Below are 25,152 nucleotides of genomic sequence, written 5' to 3' on the forward strand. Positions count from 1 at the left end.
TTATCATAACATCATTTTAGGCTACAAAATGTCCGCAACTGCGGTGTTTACCAATTTCAACACTACCGGGTGCAACTATGTTATTTAGTACATCAAGTCCTTCAAACGAACATGTAACTCAGAAACAAAAAACATTAGGATACTGTACATGGCTCATAATAAAACATCAATAGCCTATACTGCGCACATTATTTGAAGGGCATACGAATGAGCACTCAGAGGTTGCAACGGTGACAGGAAGAGTCAGAAATAAAAGGAGGGCGGTGCAAACCTCACTGAATGCACTGTGTTTACCAATTTCAACACTACGGGGTGCAACTATGTTATTTTGTACATTAAGTCCTTCAAACGAACATGTAACTCAGAAACAAAAAAACATTAGGCGACATACTGTACATGGCTCATAATAAAACATCAATAGCCTACTGCGCGCATTATTTGAAGGGCATATGACGAGCCTTGCGCTCCGCGAACTCGTCCACGATGCTCTGTATGTCACTGATTCAGTGATCTTTTAAGCGGTAGTCTCACGACCCGGATAGTAAACAATAAACATGGAGGACATGGAGTCGTTAGTGTTGCTGGTCTTGGTGCTGTGGCTTGTTGTCACCGACAACGCCAACAGATACTGGCAAGAGCGTATAGATGAGGCGAGGCGCATAAGGCTTCAGAAATTCTCGTAATTCGTAATTATTATTCTTCCGGGTTTGCGGTGTTTACAGATCCCAGCGCGCTCGCGGGGCGTGTGTGGGCATGTGAGGACACGCCTCCTCACCAATCAGTGCACAGGGGAGTGTCTGCTCACGCCCCCAACCTCAGTCGGCACGGCTTGGCTCGCTTCAGCCCCACTCCAAAACGGTGCGAGTTTTAGGGGCTAAGCAGGGCTGAAACGAGCTGAGTCATGCCGGTTTTTGGTAGTCGAAACGCGAGCCGTGTCGGGCTGAAGTGAGCTGAAGTGAGCTGAAAAAGGGTAGTGGAAAAGGGCCATAAATCACCTGACAGAAAATGTCACTATCAATGATAAGAGAACACACAACCTAAATGACAGAGAAGTGTGTTGACCTTAAGTCAGGGAATGGTTATAAAATTGCTACTTCCCTGAAAATATGCATTTCTATAGTGAGGAGGAGGGTAAGAAAGGCAAAAAAATCCCCAAGGATCACTCTTGGTGAATTACAAGTAAAAGCAGAATCTTGGGGTTTTGAAGTCTCCAAACCATCAGACTCCACCTCCATGCCAACATATTATTATTTGGAAGGTATGCCAGAAAAAAAGCCTTTTCTGTCAGTTGACCACAAATCTGAAGTCTATGAAACGTTACTGCAACTTTGACTGGAACTGTGTTCTCTGGTCTAATATAACAAAAATGGAGCTTTTTGGTAATAAACACTAAAGGTGGGTTTGACATAAAAAGAAGGATGGCTACAATGAAAAGAGCCTGAGCCCAACTGTAAAATATGGTGGCAGTTCTATGAGGTTTTGGGGCTGTTTTTCCTCCAAAGGCCCTGGAAACCTTGTTAGGGTACATGGCATCATGGACTCCATGAAATACCAGGACATTTTAAATCAAAATCTGGCTGCCTCTGCCAGGAAACTAAAACTGGGTCGTTATTGGATCTTCTAACAGGACAATGATCCGAAGCATGTGTCCAAATCAACACAAAAATGGCTTGCTGTGCACAGAATCAAGCTTCTGCCATGGCCATCTCAGTCCCCTGACCTGAACCCCAATGAAAACCTGTGGGCTGAGCTGAAGAGGAGAGAGCACAAGAGAGGGCCAAGGACCCTGAATGATCTGGAGAGATTGTGTAAAGAGGAATGGTCTCAGATGCCCTGTTCTGTAACTCCAACCTTATAAAATGTTATAGGAGAAGACTCGGTGCTGTTTTACTGGCAAAGGGAGGTGGTACAAAGTATTAAATGCAGGGGTGCGAATAATAATGGCACGTGTTTTTGTTGAAAAAAATATTTTTTGATGAGGGATTATTCTCTGAATAAATGTATTCAGTTAAAGGTTGGATTTTTCAAATTTTTTTCAGAACGAAATGAAGCTACTTCACCAAAAGATGGATTTTTTAAAAACCTTTTTTTAATATTCTTTACAAGGTGTGCCAGTAATCGTGTTTGTTGTTTATGCTTGGTTTAGGTTTAGCATGTGGCTTGCTAAAATGAATCCTTAGATACTGTCTGCATGTATATTTATTTAACTTTTTTTGTTGTGGGTTTTTTCGTGTGTGTGGCTGGCCCCAACAGGTTCCCAGGTGGCATTGCCAAACTGGCACGCTATGCACATGACCGTGGGCTGAAGCTAGGCATTTATGGTGATTTGGGAAGCTACACCTGTGCAGGATTCCCCGGCACAACCCTGGATAAAATTGAGATTGATGCTCAGACCTTTGCTGAATGGGAAGTTGACATGCTTAAACTTGATGGCTGCTACTCCAATGCCACTGACCAGGAGCAGGGTGAGAGAGGGTAAAGAAAACTGGGAGGAGGGCAAAGAAGCCGATATGCAAATGCAAAAACTTTGTGTACTTCAGACTGAAAAATCTGTCACTGCATATTTGTTTTTATGTACATGTTGCTGAAACAATGACATTTGAAGGTCATCCAATTATAATTGGCAAAAATATCACTATTATTTACAAGTTATTTTTTCAAGTATGAAAGGTTTGAAGGTTGAAAGGAATTGCTTAATTGTTTATTAAAAGTCAGATTATGACTTCATGTATCAAGTATCCAAGATCCTTCAAAAAAGAAACCAGATGTAGCAAGAAGTTGACCCCCCACCCCAAATGTCATCCATACTAATGGTACACTGATATAAAGGCTGTTTCACTTTTGCTTTGGTAAGGAAAATGTATTTTTAAGATGCCAAGAAGAAAATGTTTGTGGATTCTCGTCTCGTCTTCATCCGCTTTATCCAGGGCCGGGTCGCGGAGGCAGCAGTCTGAGCATGGAAGCCCAAACTTCCCTTTCCCCAGACACCTCGGCCAGCTCCTCAGGAAGAACACCGAGGCGTTCCCAGGCCAGCCGAGAGACATAGTCCCTCCAGCGTGTCCTGGGTTTTCCCCGGGGCCTCCTCCCAGGGGGACATGCCTGGAACACCTCCCCAGGGAGGCGTCCAGGAGGCATCCGAAAGAGATGCCCGAGCCACCTCAGCTGATTCCTCTCGATGTGGAGGAGCAGCGGCTCTACTCCGAGCTCCTCCTGAATGACTGTGCTTCTCACCCTATCTCTAAGGGAACGCCCAGCCACCCTGCGAAGGAAACTCATTTCGGCCGCTTGTATCTGCGATCTTGCTCTTTCGGTCATTACCCAAAGCTCATGACCATAGGTGAGAGTCGGAACGTAGATCGACCGGTAAATCGAGAGCTTCGCCTTTTGGCTCAGCTCCTTCTTCACCACAACGGACCGGTAAAGCGACCGCATTACTGCAGAGGCTGCACCGATCCGCCTGTCAATCTCACGCTCTATCCTTCCCTCACTCGTGAACAAGATCCCGAGATACTTAAACTCCTCCACTTGAGGCAGGACTTCTCCACCAACCTGGAGAGGGCAAGCCACCCTTTTCCGGTCGAGAACCATGGCCTTGGACTTGGAGGTGCTGATTCTCATCCCAGCCGTTTCACACTCGACTGCAAACTGCCCCAGTGCATGCTGAAGGTCCTGGTTTGAAGAAGCCAACAGGACAACATCATCCGCAAAAAGCAGAGATGAAATCCTGTGGTTTCCAACCAGGATTCCTTCCAGCCCCTGGCTGCGCCTAGAAATTCTGTCCATAAAAATTATGAACAGAACCAGACAAAGGGCAGCCCTGCCGGAGTCAAACATGCACTGGGAACAGGTCTGACTTACTGCCGGCAATGCGAACCAGACATCTGCTCTGTTCGTACAGGGACCGGACAGCCCTTAGCAAAGAGCCCCGAACCCCATACTCCCGAAGCACTCCCCACAGAATACCACGAGGGACACGGTCAAATGCCTTCTCCAGATCCACAAAGCACATGTGGACTGGTTGGGCAAACTCCCATGAACCCTTGAGCACCCTATGAAGGGTATAGAGCTGGTCCAGTGTTCCACAACCAGGACGAAAATCGCATTGTTCCTCCTGGATCTGAGGTTCGACTATTGGCCGAATTCTCCTCTCCAGTACCCTGGAGTAAACCTTCCCGGGAAGGCTGAGAAGTGTGATTCCCCTATAATTGGAGCACACTGTCCGGTCCCCTTTCTTAAAAAGAGGGACCACCACCCCAGTCTGCCACTCCAGAGGCACTGTCCCCGACCGCCACGCGATGCTGCAGAGGCGTGTAAGCCAAGACAGCCCTACAACATCCAGAGACTTGAGATACTTGGGGCGGATCTCATCCACCCCCGGTGCCTTGCCACCGAGGAGCTTGAAAACCACCTCAGTGACTTCGGCTTGGGTAATGGACGAGTCCACCTCTGAGTCATCAACCTCCGCTTCCTCAATGGAAGACATGAGGGTGGGATTGAGGAGATCCTCGAAGTATTCCTTCCACCGCCCAACAATGTCCCCAGTCGAGGTCAACAGCTCCCCACCCGCACTGTAAACAGTGTTGGCAGAGTACTGCTTCCCCCTCCTGAGGCGCCAGACGGTTTGCCAGAATTTCTTCGAGGCCGACCGATAGTGGCCTCCATGGCCTCACCGAACTCCTCCCAGTTCTGAGTTTTTGCCTCCAACTGCCCGAGCTGCGGCACGCCTGGCCTGACGATACCCGTCACCTGCCTCCGGAGTCCCGGAGGCCAACATGGCCCGATAGGACTCCTTCTTCAGCTTGACGGCCTCCCTTACTTCTGGTGTCCACCACCGGGTTCGGGGATTCCCGCCACGACAGGCACCGGAGACCTTGCAGCCACAGTTCCGAACAGCTGCATCTACAATGGAGGTAGAGAACATGGTCCACTCAGACTCAATGTCCCCCACCTCCCTCGGAAGCTGGGAGAAGCTCTCCCAGAGGTGAGAGTTAAAGACCTCCCCGACAGAGTGCTCGGCCAGACGTTCCCAGCAGACCCTCACCATACGTTTGGGCCTGCCAGGTCTGTCCAGCTTCCTCCTCCACCAGCGGATCTAACTCACCACCAGGTGGTGATCAGTTGACAGCTCAGCCCCTCTCTTCACCCGAGTGTCCAAGACATAGGGCCGGAGATCAGATGAAATGACAAAGTCGATCATCGACCTCCGACCTAAGGTGTCCTGGTGCCACGTGCACTTATGGACACCCCTATGCTCGAACATGGTGTTCGTTATGGACAAACCGTGACTAGCACAGAAGTCCAATAACAAAACACCACTCGGGTTCAGATCGGGGAGGCCATTCCTCCTAATCATGCCCCTCCAGGTGTCACTGTCGTCGCCCACGTGAGCATTGAAGTCCCCCAGTAGAACAATAGAGTCCCCAGTCTGAGCACCTCTCAGTACCTCTCCCAGGGACTCCAAGAAGGCCGGATACTCTATACTGCTATTCGGCCTGTAGGCACAAACAACAGCAAGAGCCCTCTCCCCGACCCAAAGGTGCAGAGAGGCGACCCTCTCGTTCACTGGGGTAAACTCCAACACATGGCGGCTGAGCTGGGCAGCTATAAGCAAGCCCACACCAGCCCGCTGCCGCTCACCATGGGCGACTCCAGAGAAGTGGAGAGTCCAGCCCCTCTTGAGGAGCTGGGTTCCGGAGCCCAAGCTGTGCATGGAGGTGAGCCTGACTATCTCTAGCCGGTACCTCTCAACCTCCCGCACAAGCTCAGGTTCTTTCCCCCCCAGCTAAGTGACGTTCCATGTCCCAACAGCTATCCGCTGTGTTCAGGGATCAGGTCGTCGAGGCCCCTGCCTTCGACTGCCGCCTAATCCACACTGCACCAGCCCCCTACGGCTACCTCTGTGGGTGGTGAATCCACAGGAGCTCGGGCCCACGTCACCGCTTCGGGCTGAGCCTGGCCGGACTCTGTGGGCAAAGGCCCGGCCACCAAGCGCTCGCATACGAGCCCCAACCCCGGGCCTGGCTCCAGGGTGGGGCCCCGGCTGCACCATACCAGGCGACGTCACGGTCCTTGATTTTTTTTTTTTTTTAATCTATAAGGGTTTTGGTGAACTGCTCTTGGTCTGGCCTGTCACCTAGGACCTGTCTGCCTTGGGAGACCCTAACAGGAGCGTAATGCCCCTGACAACATAGCTCCTAGGATCATTCAAGCACACAAACCCCTCCACCACAATAAGGTGGCAGTTCTAGGAGGGGGTTTGTGGATTATTAAAAAGTAATATAATATTCATTGTGTTGTCGTATAGTGTCAAAACACATTACCCCAGTGGGTAATTTGGTATAATTTGATAATGTGGGTGATTTTTATTTTATTTTTTTCTGTGTATGGGATCCTAAAGTTTATCATGAAGTGACAGTGATTTTATTCATTATGGTCTGAAGACCACCAGTGCATCTTAAATTCAACATTTTCTATGGTCTAATGCATGCTTTATCCTAATCTAATACCTTTGTGTCTAATATCCTAATGTTGTTTAGGATTACTGTTTGCCAGTGGGTCTTTCCAAAACTGGAAGAACAATCCGTAATGCCTGGCAAATCTCAGGAAAAAAGCATTTAATTATGAGTGTTAAAGTCCCATGTCACAGCATCACCTTATAGAATAAGAGGGAAACTATGAAACATCACACATATGATAATATTATAAATAAATGGCTGAACCTTGTCAACCACAATTGTATTCTTTTCTCTTTAACAGGCTACCCACTTATGTCAAAAGCCCTTAATGCCACCGGCCGGCCGATAGGCTATTCCTGCAGTTGGCCTGCCTACCAGGGTGGTCTTCCTCCTAAAGTGAGTGAAATACTGATTGCTTTATTTAATTAAGTAATTTCCATTTGCCATGTACACAACCAGACAATTTAAATTCATTGAACAATTCATATTTCATATAATGTGATATCTAAAGTGCACAATTTATTTCCTCTTGGCTAGATAAATTACACTCTGCTTGGTGAGATCTGTAACCTGTGGCGTAATTACGGTGATATTGAGGACTCGTGGGACAGCATCCTGAACATTGTGAACTGGTTTACAGAACACCAGGATATCCTGCAGCCTGCTGCTGGACCAGGACACTGGAATGACCCTGACATGGTAGGGAGTATTACTGTTTTGCATATTGAAGTCATAGTTTCATGAGTAATGTAACTTGGCCATTGGTTTTTATTACTTATTATTTATGGCCAGGGTTTTATTACTCATTGTGTCAGAATTGCATTTACAGCATTTGGCAGATAACCTAATCCAGAGTGACTTGGAGAATTCTCCATCAAAATCATATCCTCATGCTAGTACAAATAGGTCAGTGTCTAAGAATAAATACTACCATACTAAAATAATGTTGGAGAGGAATTTGTACGAGTCTGTATAGGGGGGAAAAAACAGTACAACTAGACATCTTTTAAAGATTATATTTTATTAGTCCTCATTTAAGTGAAGAGGTAGGTCTTCAGTTTTCGTTTAAAGGTGACTTGGAGGCATATACAGCCAGGGAAGTTCATTTCACCACCTGGGTGCATGTGGAGACTACTGGCTAGATCATCCTGAAGGAGGAACCCGGACAATACCAGCTGGATCATCCTGAAGGAGAAACCCGGAGAGTACCAGCCAGGGGTGGCTTTCCCAAAGGCCTCTGAAGGCTAAGAGCATCTTAACTAGGAGAGAGAGTGTTGATTGTGCTGTTCGCTTTACCATTTAACTATTATCTTTGTGCTATGATGCTTTTGGGAAACTCAGCACGGGTCATCCTGAAAGAGAAACCCGGAGAGTACTGGTCGGATCATCCTGAAGGAGAAACCTGGAGAGTACCTGCCAGATCATCCTGAAGGAGAAACCCGGAGCGTACGGACCGGATCATCCTGAAGGAGAAACCCGGAGCGTACAGGCTGGATCATCCTGAAAGAGAAACCTGGAGAGTACTGGCCGGATCATCCTGAAGGAGAAACCCAGAGGGTACCGGCCAGATCATCCTGAAAGAGAAACCTGCATGTCCACAGGTTCTAAGCATGTCTGTGTCATGTTAGCAGTATCAGGAGAGAATGATACAGGAAAGTTGCATATGTTGTCAGATGGTGTGATCAGAGAGTTCTATCAAATGGAGATGCATCTCCAAGGATAATAACAGTTCAGTCTTGCTGGGATTTAGTTTCAGGTTATAAGCTCTCATCATCAAGATGTTTGCCAGACATGCTTAGGTCTGTGTAGACATACTAAAACAATATTTAAATTTAACAGTGCAAAGCAGGTACACTAAAAACCATAAGCTCACATTACCAAGCAGATAATGGATATTATCAACACACACACACACACACACACACACACACACACACACACACACACACACACACACAGATCTTGGACTTTAATATATCTTGCAAAGTGTTTAAAATCTTCAGCATTGTAATTACAACAATGATCAACAATTCTCTTCTTAGCTATTATGTTTTGACCGTCAGCTAGCATCAATACCAATGGTGGAAAATCTTATGAAATCTTACAATTTCCAATGTTCCCAGCTGGTCATAGGAAATTTTGGCCTCAGCATGGAGCAGTCTCGTTCTCAGATGGCATTGTGGGCAATAATGGCAGCTCCTCTTTTCATGTCGAATGACCTGCGGACTTTAAACAGCGGTGCACGTGCTATACTGCAGAACAAAGCTGCCATTGCCATCAACCAGGACCCGTTAGGCATCCAAGGAAGACGCCTGATAAAGGTATTTGCTGTGGGATAGAAAGTGAGTTGATGATGAGGACTATACTTTTTGCAAACCATTCCTTTTGGTTACCACCATTTTATTTCTTTTTCTCTTGGGTTTTTTTTGTTTGTTTGTTTGTTTTGGGGTTTTTTTCCTCTCAGGAGAGCAGTGGTATAGAAGTGTTCTGGCGTCCTCTGTCTAATAAAGCAAGTGCTTTGGTGTTCTTCAGCAGAAGAACAGATATGCCATACCGCTATCAGACATCTCTAAAGGCGCTCAACTACACAACTGGAAGCTTTAAGGTAAGTGCTGTGTTTGTACATTTGACAGCTTGTGTAACTTGCACCTAAGCTCTCAGCAATGTGATGCAGTAGTTTTGTTCTCCAAAGAGACCAAAAGAGTCCTAAATTAAACATTGCTATTTTGTTTGCCATTCTTTATTCACATTTTAGTGGAGTAATAGCTGTATAAATCTCTGTCTAAGATATATGATGTGTTCATGGAGAAGACCATGCCTACACTGAAGGACAACGCAGAGTTTGTTGTCTCCATCAATCCCTCAGGAGTGGTCATGTGGTATGTTGCTCCATCAGCTAACTGGCAGGAACAGACCAAATTCTATCAAGCAAATGGCAAAACAGATTCTTTCATTCTGTAAATAGTCTTCTTTATTATTCAAACAAGGAATCACCAGCATGAACATTTTATTATTTTTCGCAGTGTAAAAGACAAAATGATTATTTGAATATAAAATAATTCTTGTCTGCATTTCTGTGATAAATTAAGTGGGATCACTGGAAAAACACCAGACTTGTGTAACAGACATTGACAGGGCTGTGTTTTGTTATGGAAAGGATGCAGTAAACAGAAACTGGCCTTTATTCAGTAGCCCTTGCTGACCAGGATAAAGAAAATGGATAAACTAACTTCTTTATCCTGGTCAGGGTCTCAGTGGATCTCAGGAACACTGCACAAGGCAAGGATACACTCTGGATGCCTGTTCTAGTAAAGTCCATCCCAGTTAGTTTATTATGCCAGATGATGTTGTTGTTGTTTTTTTTTAATGTCAGCCATATATGAATCAGCTTAGATGGATGATACAAAATTATTTGTTTCATAATCAATAACCATCAACCAAATACACATTTTTTTTTATTAAACTCTAAAGAGTACTCTGCATGCTCAGGATATAGTTGTTTGTAAGGGCAACTTTTGGCATTATGCTGAATAGAGTTCTCAGTAAATCACAACGCTGCTGCTCCTCTGGATGTTGGCGCATTTAATTATCTTTCACTTAATGCTCAGGGACAATCAACACTTCTGAAGTGATAATCTATACTGAAGTGGATTTGAATATTGTGATTTGACTTGTTTGTTTTTTATGGAATTAAATTTAAAGCTATGCTTGTTTGGACATGTGGTAGAATACCTTACTGAATCGTTTCCTCAGTGACCAAGTCACTGATGTATTTTGATTAACTGTTCTAATATCCTAGTACTAGTTATGTAAATCAGTTTCTTTACAAATGATCATTTTATGTTTACAATTAAAAGTATAATCTTCTCACAGCCTGCTGCATTTTTATTAACTTAACACTCATCAGTTTTATGGATATATCCCATTATTTTTGTACTGTTTTTACATTGCTACTGGATGTTGTCATAATTCAATTAAAGTGAATGTACAATACAGTAGCAATAAAATATTACAAGACTTCACATGCCATGCTTAAAGTTAACAAATGGATTGTGGTGTATATATTAATAAATGTGGTATATAAAATCAGAAATTTAGTTTCAGAAATTGGTGGGTTGCATGGTGCTGCAGTGGTTAGCACTGTTATCTCACAGCAAGAAGGTTCTGGGTTTGAACCTTGTGGCTGACTGGAGCCTTTCTGTGTGAAGTTTGTATGTTCTCCTTGTGTCTGTTACCCCTTTTCCACCAAATCAGTTCCAGGGCTGGTTCGGGGCCAGTGCTGGTGCTGGTTCACAACTCGTTCAACTTGCGAGCCAGCTGAGAACCAGTTTGCTTTTCCATAGCTCATGGTGCTAAGGGAAGCCACGTCATTATGTTGCTGTATACGTCAGTTACGTCGCTATGTTTGCATAAACCTTGGCGCGAATAACGAAGCAAAAAACAATATGGAAGAAGCAGCAGCAGCAACAACAACAATAATAATAATGGATGACTTCGCGTTTGTACAGCTGCTGCTTCTCGTCGCTTAAAAATGGCGATCTTTCGCGGTCTTGTTATTGTTGTTGGTCTTAACAACTCCGCCCCCCTGCTGACGTAAGCGGTTCTTTCCTCTGGCCCAGCAGAGAGTTGGTGCTAGCCTGGAACCGTTTTTTCTGGCCCCAGAGCCAGTTCTTTGTCAGTGGAAACAGAAAACCCGGTTCCAAACTAAGCACTGGCCCCGAACCAGCCCTGGAACTGCTTTGGTGGAAAAGGGGCATGTGTGGGTTTTCTCTGGGTGCTCCAGTTTCCTCCCACAGTCCAAAGACATGTGGATTAGGTCAACTGGCTACTCTGAATTGCCCATAGGTATGAATGTTAGTGTGAATGGTTGTTTGTCTCTGTGTTAGACCTCCAATAGACTGGTGACCTTGGTGTACTCCACTTCTCACCCGAAGTCAGCTGGGATTGGCTCCAGCTTCCCCTGCAACAGTGATGGAAAAGTGGTATAGATAATGGATGGGTGGTAAATTGGTATTTTGTAAATAAAGTAATTGAGTTTTATAATGAGACCACTAGATGGCAATAGAGGCCAAGTGTACGCTGATGGGAATTGAGTACTAAAGATTCAGACTAGTGCTAAAGGATATTTTATTTTCCACTGATCTGATCTGAGATTTACCTTTTTTTCATAAACTGGAACTATTGGTAGAGGGATCTTCTGCTTTGAATTAATAACTTCTTTGTGTTTTCATTGATAATATTGTATCCACAGGCCATGACACACTTCATTCACGCTTGTTCTGGATCCTTTTTTTTGTATGCCTATGTACTCTGTGTGTGTGTGTGTGTGTGTGTGTGTGCGCGCGCAATACAGTGGTGCTTGAAAGTTTGTGAACCCTTTAGAATTTTCGATATTTCTGCATAAATATGACCTAAAACATCATCAGATTTTCACACAAGTCCTAAAAGTAAAGAGAACCCAGTTAAACAAATGAGACAAAAATATTATACTTGGTTATTTATTTATTGAGGAAAATGATCCAATATGACATAACTGTGAGTGGCAAAAGTATGTGAACCTTTGCTTTCAGTATCTGGTGTGACCCCCTTGTGCAGCAATAACTGCAGCTAAACGTTTCCGGTAACTGTTGATCAGTCCTGCACACCGGCTTGGGGGAATTTTAGCCCATTCCTCCATACAGAACAGCTTCAACTCTGGAATGTTGGTGGGTTTCCTCACATGAACTGCTCGCTTCAGGTCCTTCCACAACATTTCAATTGGATTAAGGTCAGGACTTTGACTTGGACATTCCAAAACATTAACTTTATTCTTCTTTAACCATTCTTTGGTAGAACAACTTGTGTGCTTAGGGTCGTTGTCTTGCTACATGGCCCACCTTCTCTTGAGATTCAGTTCATGGACAGATGTCCTGACATTTTCCTTTAGAATTCGCTGCTGTAATTCAGAATTCATTGTTCTATCAATGATGGCAAGCCATCCTGGCCCAGATGCAGCAAAACAGGCCCAAACCATGATACTACCACCACCATGTTTCACAGATGGGATAAGGTTCTTATGCTGGAATGCAGGGTTTTCCTTTCTCCATACATAACACTACTCAGTTAAACCAAAAAGTTCTATTTTGGTCTCATCCATCCACAAAACATTTTTCCAGTAGCCTTCTGGCATGTCCACGTGATCTTTAGCAAACTGCAGACAAGCAGCAATGTTCTTTTTGGAGAGCAATGGCTTTCTCCTTGCAACCCTGCCATGCACACCATTGTTGTTCAGTGTTCTCCTGATGGTGGGCTCATGAACATTAACATTAGCCAATGTGAGAGAGGCCTTCAGTTGCTTAGAAGTTACCCTGGGGTCCTTTGTGACCTCGCCGACTATTACACACCTTGCTCTTGGAGTGATCTTTGTTGGTCGACCACTCCTGGGGAGGGTAACAATGGTCTTGAATTTCCTCCATTTGTACACAATCTGTCTGACTGTGGATTGGTGGAGTCTAAACTCTTTAGAGGCAGTTTTGTAACCTTTTCCAGCCTGATGAGCATCAACAACGCTTTTTCTGAGGTCCTCAGAAATCTCCTTTGTTCATGCCATGATACATGTCTGCAAAGATTTGTTGTAAAGATCAGACTTTGATAGATCCCTCTTCTTTAAATAAAACAGGGTGCCCACTCACACCTGATTTGTCATCCCATTGATTGAAAACACCTGACTCTAATTTCACCTTCAAATTAACTACTAATCCTAGAGGTTCACATACTTTTGCCACTCACAGATATGTAATATTGGATCATTTTCCTCAATAAATAAATGACCAAGTATAATATCTTTGTCTCATTTGTTTAACTGGGTTCTTTTTATCTACTTTTAGGACTTGTGTGGAAATCTGATTGTTTTAGGTCATATTTATGCAGAAACATAGAAAATTCTAAATGGTTCACAAACTTTCAAACACCACTGTATGTGCCTATTCATTGTATATGTACAAGTTCTCTTTTCTCTGCAAGTGTGTGTGTAGCAGAGAGAGCTGGATATGTGTGTCGGTATCAGGTGAACCTTGACATACTGCCTTTTTTGTTAGCTGCACTTGTCGATTGGTTCACTAGTTTTGACTAGTTTTTAAACGGTATGAGGGGAAACCTAGCCATTGACATTCCCATACACTTATAATATTGTACTTTGCAGATGTGTTTAGTCATCCTGGCAATGATCTGTACAAAGAGAAGAGACAGACTGGCTGTCTCAGTGAGTTGCTTTCTACTTTTACCTTTTTAACCCTTGACTGTGCTTCACGTTTTCATATTTGCTATATTTGGTTCTTGATTTAGGAAAGAGATAAAGAGAGAGGCTCCTTTTTTAGCATGAAAAGGGGGGCTGGTCTCACTGTTGTCTCTGCCTGGCTATTCAGTTCAAGTCTCCGATATCTGGTAAGAACTGAACGTGGCGTGACGGTTCATTTGTCAAGGTCCCTGGAACGAGCTGCCAAAATGTTGGAAAGGAAAGGAGAGTGGGAGGGAGGATGGAGAAATTGAGAGAAAGCTGTAGAGAGAGGATTCAGACAGAGCCAAAGCAAGGGTAGGAAATGGACAGAGTTAAATAAGAGAGAGACTGCAAGAGTGAAGGAGGAGTGTGTTCATGCCAAGGCTCACGTAGGCCTGCACAGCTGCAGAACCATAGTTGCTACTCCAGTCACACTGCAGATCACACCTCTTGCACTAAATATGTTTGTGTGGGCGTATGTGCATGAATATGCCCTTGAGTTTGTAGGTCAGTCTATCTAAATAGTCCTTTACCTCATACAGTGCAAGACATGCAGTTAATATTTGCAGTGCAGAGTGTGTCTGTATACACTTATTCAGTGAAAAATGCTTTTTTTTTAACCCCCTTTTTCTTTAAAACCCCCACCACCAACACACACACTTTCCTACTCACTTGCATACAGAGTGTCTTGGAGCCTTGAGATGTATGACTTCGGACCTGGCAGTGCATTGCAAATTGCACCCTGTTCCAATTGTTGAAGAGAAATGATGAGACCCAGCCATTGTAAAAAATATTAGATTTAGTAAATTCGCTATTCTTCAGGCAAGGCAAGTCAAAAAACCCCCATTGCAATGTCAGAGTAAAAATAAAAATACTTATTGTCACAACCATGTTACTGGTGGTATTATTTCACAATGTCTTGGCAATTCATTATCCTCAAGAATATTTTTATTAATAGTCCTAGAATGCATGAATGAATCATTCTTTTTGAAATGATCCTAAATGAATTGCTGTTACTGTAGGCTTTAGCTCATATGATCACTAAAACAGATCAAAGCAGTTTGGCATCAGGGCCCTTAGCATTTGTAATTTGTGTGTATAATGTTGACTTTAACATTTTGGTAGGAACATGCCCGTGGTTGCAGTATATTAGGGGTTTACTGCACCTTTGAAAGAGGGCTACAGTTTATGCTGTTAAGTTTAGACTTTATGTCCAACAAAAAAGTGTTTAGCACTGTGCTTTGACTCAGGTGATGAGTAATGAAGTCAAAGTCAAAGATCGTTGTTCTTTTTTTCACCAACCTTGAAAATAAATTCGCACAGTATTGAATAAAGATTTACCCTAGTCCATGGCTTTTATGCTAGGCTGTTATATTATTAGTGTTGATTCCCTATTTAATTTAATTCAAAGCTTTTTCTCTCCAGCAGATAAAAGCTCTATTTGACCACCAGGGGTGAAAAGTAATGACCTACATGCACTTTTATTCCAGTGCTTGAGCACATAGTTCACTGTAATGGTACATTTTTGAGTATAATTTAATCATAGTGTCATTATATTTACTTTTTTAAAATAAAATATTTAACATTACTTACAGTATTTTTGAACATTGTTAGAAGAAAAAATTAAATTTAATTCTGAAAGACTGTAAGCCAATTACTGTAAGACAGCATATGCAATTTTTTTAAATAATTCAAATTCAAAATTGTATTTAATTTCAAGACCCAGTCAAATTAAAGCAGTTTCCTCCTTCATGGCTACACTTTAGATGTCTAATGCATAGTTAGTGATGGTAATATCTGAGATAATGGAGACAGATGAGTTTCCCTGGCCCAATTTTTCATATATCTTCAGTTTTAAACTCATCTCATCTCATCTCATCTCATTATCTCTAGCCGCTTTATCCTTCTACAGGGTCGCAGGCAAGCTGGAGCCTATCCCAGCTGACTACGGGCGAAAGGCGGGGTACACCCTGGACAAGTCGCCAGGTCATCACAGGGCTGACACATAGACACAGACAACCATTCACACTCACATTCACACCTACGGTCAATTTAGAGTCACCAGTTAACCTAACCTGCATGTCTTTGGACTGTGGGGGAAACCGGAGCACCCGGAGGAAACCCACGCGGACACGGGGAGAACATGCAAACTCCACACAGAAAGGCCCTCGCCGGCCCCGGGGCTCGAACCCAGGACCTTCTTGCTGTGAGGCGACAGCGCTAACCACTACACCACCGTGCCGCCCCGCTATTTAAAACTGACATTTGTATTTCAAAGCTCAATATCAAGTCTGCAGAAACATGTACAGGCAAGCCAATTGCCTGTTGTGTTAAATATATGTACAGTAATTGCTGCTATAGGTAAGACTCAGGATAATGTGTAAGGGGCATATTTGCTAGGTAGCTAACTATATGCAGGGGAGAAAAGTGTATGAATTATCATGAGCAAGCTAATTAGTTAATAAACCTAACAAGGTACTTAAAGGAGATATGCAGAGCCTTTATTTTTAAATTAATTTCTGAGTGGGTAGTATCTCCATCCTTGACTCTTGTATGCTGCATAAATGGGAATAAAAAATATATTTTTGAGGGTTAAAATTGACTGCAAAGTTGGCATTCGAGCTGCCCCGCTGAGCCAGCCAGCCCTGAGTGCGTGATGTCACAGCAAGAACCGGTTTTAAGGCCGAGGCCTTTGACAGCTATAGACCAAAGTCATATAAATGAAAAATTTATGGTGAAAATAAGAAATACCATTACCGACTTGCTCAACTAAGACTGATTTGACTTCATTGATTGTGGGTTGACTCTCATTAAAACAGGATGGGCGTTATAACTTATGCAACATACATGTATATGTATGCATTTTCACTGATAAAACGTAAAAGGCTAATTAAATAATCAGATGAACTGAGACAATCACATTCTGAAGCAAACTGGATAATCTTATACCGGTAAATTAACTACACAATACAAGTTACGTGTATTAATCTAAATGCAGGTAAACAACGAGTGTTGTTTGTTGTTGTTGTTTTTTTATTTTTATCCAAATGAGAGTCGGAGCTTACCCGTCTGTGTTCTCGCTTCTTGAAGGCTGATCTTGTGGCCGATCGTTTTTGAAACAATCTGACTTTCAGAAGTTCATTCACTTCTTCTACCTAAGGGCGAGATAGCAGCAATATCCAGTTTAGAAATAAGACGGCTGCTCCACTCATTCACTTTTCTTCATACTGTGCATTCCGCCATTACTGCTGGGCTCAGGCAAGTACTAAAACCTGGGACGGAACAGGATGTCACCGGTTTTAGCAACAACTGCGCGGAGGTCACTGCCCGAGCGATATGTCCCATCCCGTTCCCTCCCGGGTTTTAGCAACAACCCTGGGCTCACTCCAGGAGGACTGGTACAATTGAACTTACTTTCCTTTTAAAATAAATAAAATAAATATTTTCTTTTTCTTTAATTGTTGATACTGCACCCGCTTTCAATACAGGCTTATAGCCAACACTCCTCAACAGATCAGAGGTCTTGTATGGGTCTTCAGTAAAATGTGCAGAGGAGAGGCCACTTCATAGGTGCCCAATGTGCCCGTGAACTTCTCGCAAAACGCATCCAAATCTTTGCAGTTTGAATATTCTTGGGCCATGAATGCAACGTAAATCCAGCTTCTGTCATGTTGCTGTACCAGCCAGCAACACATCTACGTGGCATGGCAATAAATTAGCTCAAAATGGAGGATCGGAATTGCAGTCAGCTCTGTTTTTTAGTATAGCAGAAGTGGCGATGAGACCGATTGACTTCCTGTTGTGACGTTACGGACGTCAAGGTCATTCACTCAGACCACTACCTTTATAAATCACTTTAATCATAAAAATGACTATATTAGATTTATTTTTTAATGCTTAAGACTATTCCTGTGCCATTCTTGAGGTCTCAAGGCATTTATAAACAAAAGTTAAGCCATGGTTCTGCGTATATGCTTTAAACTCCAACAGCATTTGGCTGTTGTTAGTTAGCCACAAGTTAGCTTGCCAGCTAATGTTAACATGCTTTAAATGCCGTTGATAATTGAGATGGTGTTCATTTCAGCATGGTTCAATTGGTTAGTTAATATAAGTGCTCAGAAACACGTTCCTCATACATAGAGCAAGTTCAGAGTTGTGTCTGCTCTTTATTCGCTCTTACTCAAATCATTTTCTTGATCAGTACTTTTACTCATTTCAAAGTGTTATGTAATGTTCCTCCTTCGGTTTCGAAGATGAGCATGACTATTTATTATGGGTCCTTAGATGACTGTAGAGGCCAATCTGGGCTAAGAAGGAATGATGGCAGTGAGGACATTGGTGGGTTTGGGATTGTTCAAAAGGAGGTGGCAGGCAAGCTCTGTTCTTGCATAATAGATGCTTTTGCATAGCCTCATTGACCCTGTGTTCTTCAAAGTCAGAGGCACCGGCGTGAACCTTGCTTTACCATTTGAGCTGGTCAAGGGCAGTAGATTCCCATGAAGATGGGTTGATACCACAGCACTTGAGAGAGACTGTTAAGGTGTCCTTGTATCGCTTCCTCTGGCCACCCCTGGAATGTTTGCCAGAGCACAGCTCGCCATATAGCAGCCTCTTTGGAATTTGATTGTCCAACTTACAAACTACAGTACGTGCCTTCTCCATCTTGGCTGTGATCTCACCAGAACGCAATATATGTTCTCCATCGCTGCTCTCTGCAACACTTCAGTATCTGACACCAGGTTCTTCCAATCAATGCAGAGAATTTTTCTAAGGCAGCACACATGGAAGGAATTAACCTGCCTTGCATGGAGCACATAGACTGTCCAGGATTAACAGGCATGCAATAATGAAGGCAGGACAACGGCATGATAGACTTTCAGTTTAGTTCTCAGACTAAGGCCTCTGTGGTCCCACACATTGGCTGGCAGCCTGCCAAAAGCAGTGCTTGCTCGGGCAATGCGAAAGGTGACTTCTTCATCAATGACTGCTGAGTTGGAGAGAGTGCTTCCCAGATAGATAAATGTATCTGTTGTCCCCAGTCTTTGTCCATTCACTGTGATGGCAGGCTCAACATAAGGATCACCTTATGCAGGTTGAAACATTGCCTAAGCTTTCTTAGTGCTGATGGTTAGGCTGAAGTTATCACAGGCTGTGGAAAAGAGGTTTATGCTTTTCTGCATGTCTTGATGGCTGGTGGAGTTAATGGTGCAGTCATCAGCAAAAAGAAAGTCATGGATGATGTCCAGTCTTACTTTAGTCTTTGCTTGAAGTCTATGCAGATTGAAGAGATTCCCATCCATGCGGTACGGGAGATCAAAACCCAGGTTGACATCGCGGAAGGCATCACCCAGCAGACCTTACAGCCATACCGCCACTGGCGGCTCGTTAATAGGGGCGATTTGGGCGACACACTCCCAAACAGGGAGGGAGAATTTTTTTTTTTTTTTTTATCTACTCCTACTACCAACAGTAATGTCATTGTCCAATCAGGCTAAGGTCGCGCCTGGTGTAGCCACGCCCTTTTGGGGCGATTTCTGTCAGGTTCAGATTTGCCCCAAAATCTCCCATTGACACTAATGGTACGTACGTTTTTTTTGAAAATCCTGCTCCCAATGCATTTTCTATTAGGTTTTATGTGCTTGCACAAGCAGCGTGCTTACGTCATACGCCTGTTGCGCCGCGCAAGTGTTGCCAGATTGGTTTTAAGTGCATTTTGGCGGGTTTTGAACATAATTTTGGGCTGGAAAATGCAACCTGTGCGGGAAATGTGTGAACATTCTATGAAGATGGCGAGTGTTGAGTGCAACAATATGATAGCGTCTCTGAAAGAAGTTCCCTTTAGTCGTCGTACCAATGAGGAGAAAACAGCAAACAAACAGCTAGGACCTCCTAGACCGAATTTAAACATCAAGCAAGTGTCTACGAAGGGGGAGAAGACCTACTCAAGAGGTTTTAACAAGAACTGGTACCACCGGAAAACTTGGCTAGCTGGCTGGGATGTAGTCAATGCTCTTTTTTGCTACCCTTGCGCTCTCTTCCACCCTGGAAGTAGCACAGCAGACGGTACAGTGATATCTGATATTTGAGTTTACTAGGCAAAAGTTGTTTTTGTGTGTGTGTGTTTTACCAATGGCAGTTTAACATTGCCATGTTTTTGTTTTACCAATGGCAGTTTAACATTGCTATGCTTGGAATATTTCAGTAGCCTCAAGTTCTCTCTGACTTGGTGTAAATTAAGCATATTTTCAGTTTTTATATATTGTACAGTATGTGTTCATTGGAGCCAGCAGCACCTTACCTTTTTTCCAACTTGTTAAGCCAAGTTGCACTGACTACAAAACCTTGTGTAACCTTGTGTGTATATAGCTAAATAACTAAAGCCTTTTGTGTTCATTGACATGCTTGTAATACTTTAAATTTCCTTTTAAGGCATGGCTTTCTGGAGGAATTCTTGGGGGAAAAAAACTGCAGAATTTATTTAGAATTATTTGTTGTTAAAATGGTGCAATTCCATATAACAAAAAACACATTAAGCTGCACATGTTTGTTTGATGGTTATGCTTTTCTTCATCTTTTTCAAAACTTAAATAAACACTTGTTTTGGATTTATATCCTGCCACTTTAATTGCATTCTTTAGAATGAAGAAATTAGAATGTTTATAATTAAGAATTTGTGTCTACTTATTATAGAATACTGGAATAATATGAGAAAATAAATGAGTAATGTAATATTAATTGATTGTGATGCCAAATGTTTTGCTTTGAAGGCTTCACAATGAATCTTCCTTAGTTTTAGCCTGGCAAGCCAGACTAAATGTGAATATTTGCCACTCATAGGCAAAAATATTTTTGGCCGCTAGGCGGGTGGGTCTAGTTTACTAGGCTACCTTAGTTTGCCACCTTTAACTTGTTTAGTGTTGCCACCTAGTGGAGAGAAGAGATATTGTCTATATTGATATCTGAATTTACCAGGCAAAAACAAGTTCGGCCAATTGATTTGCTACCTAGGTCAATTTACTTCAGTCCTGTGGACATTTACGGTCCGTGTAGACATAACGGGGGAAAATTGCCCCCCCTGAAAAAAAATTCAGGAGCCACCACTGCATACCGCTCTGACAATGCCAAGTGTGTTATGTACTTTTCCTCCACTGGTAACAACAAAAGCTTTGTGTTCCTGTGACGTATCGTATGAAAACATTCCTCATTTGTAAATGTCACTTTTCTCTTTTGTAAGATGGGTTTTTTTGTAAGTTAAAACTATAGCCTTAATCTTGCTAAAAAGATGTTGGTTTTCTGTGTGTGCATAATATGTTACACAAGATTATCCTTGGTTGCACCCAAATATGTGACAAAATGATCATTTGAATATTTCATGGGGGGGGGGTAGAACACCTGTGACTGAGAATGTCAATACAGTACATGATCAGACAGTCTGACAATGTCAAAAACTACATAGTTAGGGACATTTTACTTTACACAGTCAACAGATCTCAACCCAACGGAACACCTGTGAAAGATTTTGGGCTGGCATGTTAGGCAGTGCTCTACTGCCATTAATAAGACACCAATTGAGGGAGTATATTTTGGAAGATATTCTTTCAATTTTGGACAGTGTGCAATTTATCATGAGCAATACCATTGATTTTCTTTTCAACCCAACACCAAATATTACCAAGAGTAGTAACCCGACAACAATACTACTTATGGAAAGTGTTCTTGTGAATATAAAAAGGTAAATTTGCAAAAATGGATATTAAGAACTATATGTAGTGTAAATAATTTAATATGGTTCTTGCTTTGTGCCCTCTTTCATTGGGAAAATGGTTACCCAACACCTTACAAACTGAATCTGTTTGTTATTCCTGTAATTTCGCACCCATCTCTAGATCGATACCCGTCCAGCCATTGTCTGTAGCCACTTATCCTGTACAGGGTCACAGGCGAGCTGGAGCCTATCCCAGCTGACTATGAGGCAGCGTACACCTTGGACAAGTCGCCAGGCCATTGCAGGGCTAACACATACAAACAACCATTCACATTCACACCTACGGTCAAATTAGAGCCACCAATTAGCCTAACCTGCATGTCTTTGGACTGTGGGGGAAACCAGAGCAAACTCATGCAGACACAGGGAGAACATGCAAACTTCACACAGAAAGGCCCCCGTCAGCCACTGGGCTCGAAACCAGGACCTTCTTGCTGTGAGGTGACAGTGCTAATCACTACACCACTGTGCCACCGTAGAGCGATGCATTAATGCATATTGTACACTAATTCTCATATTTGTGAAAATTAGTCATATCTATCAGCAGTTATATGACAAATTATATCTATCTACTTATCTGCATGCATGATTCTTATTTCTTTTACATCCAGTATAATGAGTGTAATTATTATTGACCTTGGTTTCAATAAAGTCTGAAAGAATCATTAAAGCCAGCACGATAAGACTGCTGGCAAGTTCTGCTGCAGTTAAGATTTATTTTGTCAAAATGATTGTGTTTTCACCAGCAGTGGACGCTGTTGACTCAGTGTAAAGTCCAATTCTCTTACTGTTTCATTGTAAAGCTGGTTTCCTTAGCAACAGTGTACATGGCAAATTGCACGTTGCCGAATTTCTCAGCTGGACCGTGTGCACTGCCAGACAGTCAGCTGCCTGTGTGTGTGTGTGTCTGTCTGTGTGTGTGTGTGTGTGTGTGTGTGTGAGTGAGAGAGAGAGAGATAGTGGGGGAGGGTGAAACAGAAAAGCTACTTAAATGTAAAGCAGGCCCTTTGTAAGTGAAAGCTTGGTTTTCTATATGCACACCCAAGTGATATAGGACCATGGGAGGTGATTTACTGATGATTCATGGATCATATCACATTTATCACAAGCTACTTCTCAGCACTGGATAAAAATGATGTCAAACAAGAACAGTTTAATCCTCTTTTTAATCCTGGGTTGACTCTCTTCTTACATGCATGTGTGTTGCCAGCCTCAACATGGGCTAGGCATAAATCAGCACTGCTACTATGATGATGAATTCCTTGAGACTGTCAAAATCTCTTTCTAAAATGGTATGACTCAAGGTTTTGGGTTTTTTTAAATTAATTGATTAATTAACTAACTAACAAACAGTGGATTAGTGGAGTAAGACTGTATTGTCATGGTAATTCATGACTTGTTGAAATATTTTCATTCACTTCAAATAATTTCTTGATTTATACAATATTGGACTCCACTGCGTATTGGGGTGTAATGCAGTGCGACTATCCCCCCTCCTTTAAAAATAAAAATAAACATGAACCCTACCATTATTCCACCAGAAACAATCACAAACACTTTAAAACCCTGGGGAAGCTTGAAAAAAATTTTCATGCACTAAATATAATAAAATGATGTGTTTTGTACATCATAAATTCAACTACTGAACTTCTACAGTTCCTAAGCTACATCACTTGAGCATATCAAGTCAAGTTTATTTGTATAGCGCTTTTAACAACAGACATTGTCGCAAAGCAGCTTTATAGAAAATTAAAGACTTTAAACAAGCTAATTTTATTCCTAATATATCCCCAATGAGCAAGCCTGTGGTGACGGTAGCAAAGAAAAACTCCCTCAGATGACATGAGGAAGAAAGCTTGAGAGGAACCAGACTCAAAAGGAAACCCATCATCATTTGGGTGATAACAGATAGCGTGATTATAAATAACTCGCTTCGATAACTGTGTCCTATATAGTCACAAAGTATAACTATGTAACCAGGAAAATCATTACGGTTTTAACATGAAGTCTGTTATGTTGAAGTTATAAACTGTTCATTGATGGAAACTTGAGTGCAAAACTGTTCATGACAACTGCAGTCCTAAAGTTAGCAAGTCAATTGTAGTCCTCAGCCATAGATGCATTACTGTAAGTGTCCAGAGCCATCTTCCAAGTGCAACTTTCGACTGTCCATATGAGGCCATCCTCCACAGGAGCAATGTGATGAGACTCCAGCCAGATGTAGGGCATCAGGATGGATCAGGTGAGTCCAAGGAGCAAGAAGAGGTCAGCGCCACAGGTGTCTCATGATTGACATGAGAGAGGGACAGACAGAGGGAAGAGACAGGGGGAGAAAACAAAGGTATGCCCAATGTCACATAATGAGTAAGAACAGCATACATTTTGTACTGAGTGCAAGCAGGGACTCCAGCAAGACTAACTATGACAGCATAACTAAAAGGGAGAGCCAGAAAGTAACACAGTCACGAGGGAGCCCTGGGACATAAAGCAGCCAGCCACTATACCGTCAACAAACCCTAGTGGGGGTGGGGGGTTGACAGCATCCATACATCCCATTTTACCAGAACACACTATGCCTGAGGACCCTCCAGATCTCCTCCTTTACCTAATAAAAAGGATCATATAATTTGAGTCTCAACAAGACACCCTGTGGAACTTTCTAGCTAGCTAGCTATCTAATGCGACTGAGTAAGCTAGCTAACTATACTTCAAAACCATAATGTATTTCCCAAGTAAGGGAAATTTTAAACTTTTATCATATTTTATAGTTTATCATATTTTGTAGAATAGTTTTTAATGATTTTTAACGGTCATTGATGTACATCTGAGGAAGAAGAAATAAAAGTTATGGTTTCTGATTATATAGTTGACAGCAATAATATTCTCTCTGATTTCCTTTAGTTTTTGGGTTTGTTACAATTGGGAAATATCATAATTGATTGCTGGATATGTTAATCTACTACAAATGATCTCTTGCAAAGTTAGGAAGCTGTGCTGCTACGACTCCTTTTTATTATTATGCCCTATTCATATAAACACACAGGTAATTTTAGAAAATTGTATGCGCTGATTGGTTGAGAAATTCTGACTATTTTTTTATAATCACCTCGAGCAACTTGGCAAAATGGCTGCCAATAGCTTTGTCATCATAAGTACGGAAGAATTACAAATTATGAAAGAAAACGCTGTTCCTAAAAGCACGAAAGATACTACAAAGTTTGGTCAAAAACTATTCGGTGGTAAAATGGAATTGTGATTTATTTTATCTATTTCAAAACAAAGTATTTTATGTGAGTCGGCATAGATAAGTAACAAGTCTGCGTACACCTTTATTACATTTACATGCCGCTTTTGAAGTTTGAAATAAATGATTTTTTTTTAAATCCAATTTTTTTCAATAATCACCTTTATATTTATACAATCATCTGCCTCAGGCTCAGTGAATATCTGTGAATAATAACCTTGACTTTGTCTCAGTTATTATTCACTGATATTTACTTCGCCTCAGCGAATAATTGTTAAATAACCTATGGCTCACTCACTCCGGATAGTTTCCACATTAATCTTGTCCAAACTGTATCTGAAAGTCAACCAACCGCACAGAGGTTTGATGCATTTGTGGGCGAAACAAATGAGTAACACTTTACAATTAAATAAAACTGAATTATTTATTATTA

The 25,152-nt window shown here is 42.3% G+C and overlaps 1 protein-coding gene across 1 annotated transcript in view; it reads left to right on the plus strand.

Moving 5' to 3' along the window:
- naga (N-acetylgalactosaminidase, alpha) overlaps positions 1-10,327 on the plus strand; it is a 66,952-nt gene extending 56,625 nt beyond the window's left edge. Inside the window, exons 4-9 of the mRNA XM_060902810.1 lie at positions 2,254-2,465; positions 6,757-6,851; positions 6,993-7,154; positions 8,579-8,776; positions 8,920-9,060; positions 9,243-10,327. Coding sequence (XP_060758793.1) covers positions 2,254-2,465; positions 6,757-6,851; positions 6,993-7,154; positions 8,579-8,776; positions 8,920-9,060; positions 9,243-9,416 — 982 coding nt within the window. The 3' untranslated portion in view covers positions 9,417-10,327. The remainder of the gene's footprint in view (positions 1-2,253; positions 2,466-6,756; positions 6,852-6,992; positions 7,155-8,578; positions 8,777-8,919; positions 9,061-9,242) is intronic.
- The last annotated feature ends 14,825 nt before the right edge of the window (positions 10,328-25,152 follow it).

The sequence above is a fragment of the Neoarius graeffei genome, chromosome 21 (assembly GCF_027579695.1).
Source record: "Neoarius graeffei isolate fNeoGra1 chromosome 21, fNeoGra1.pri, whole genome shotgun sequence".
NCBI lineage: Eukaryota > Metazoa > Chordata > Actinopteri > Siluriformes > Ariidae > Neoarius > Neoarius graeffei.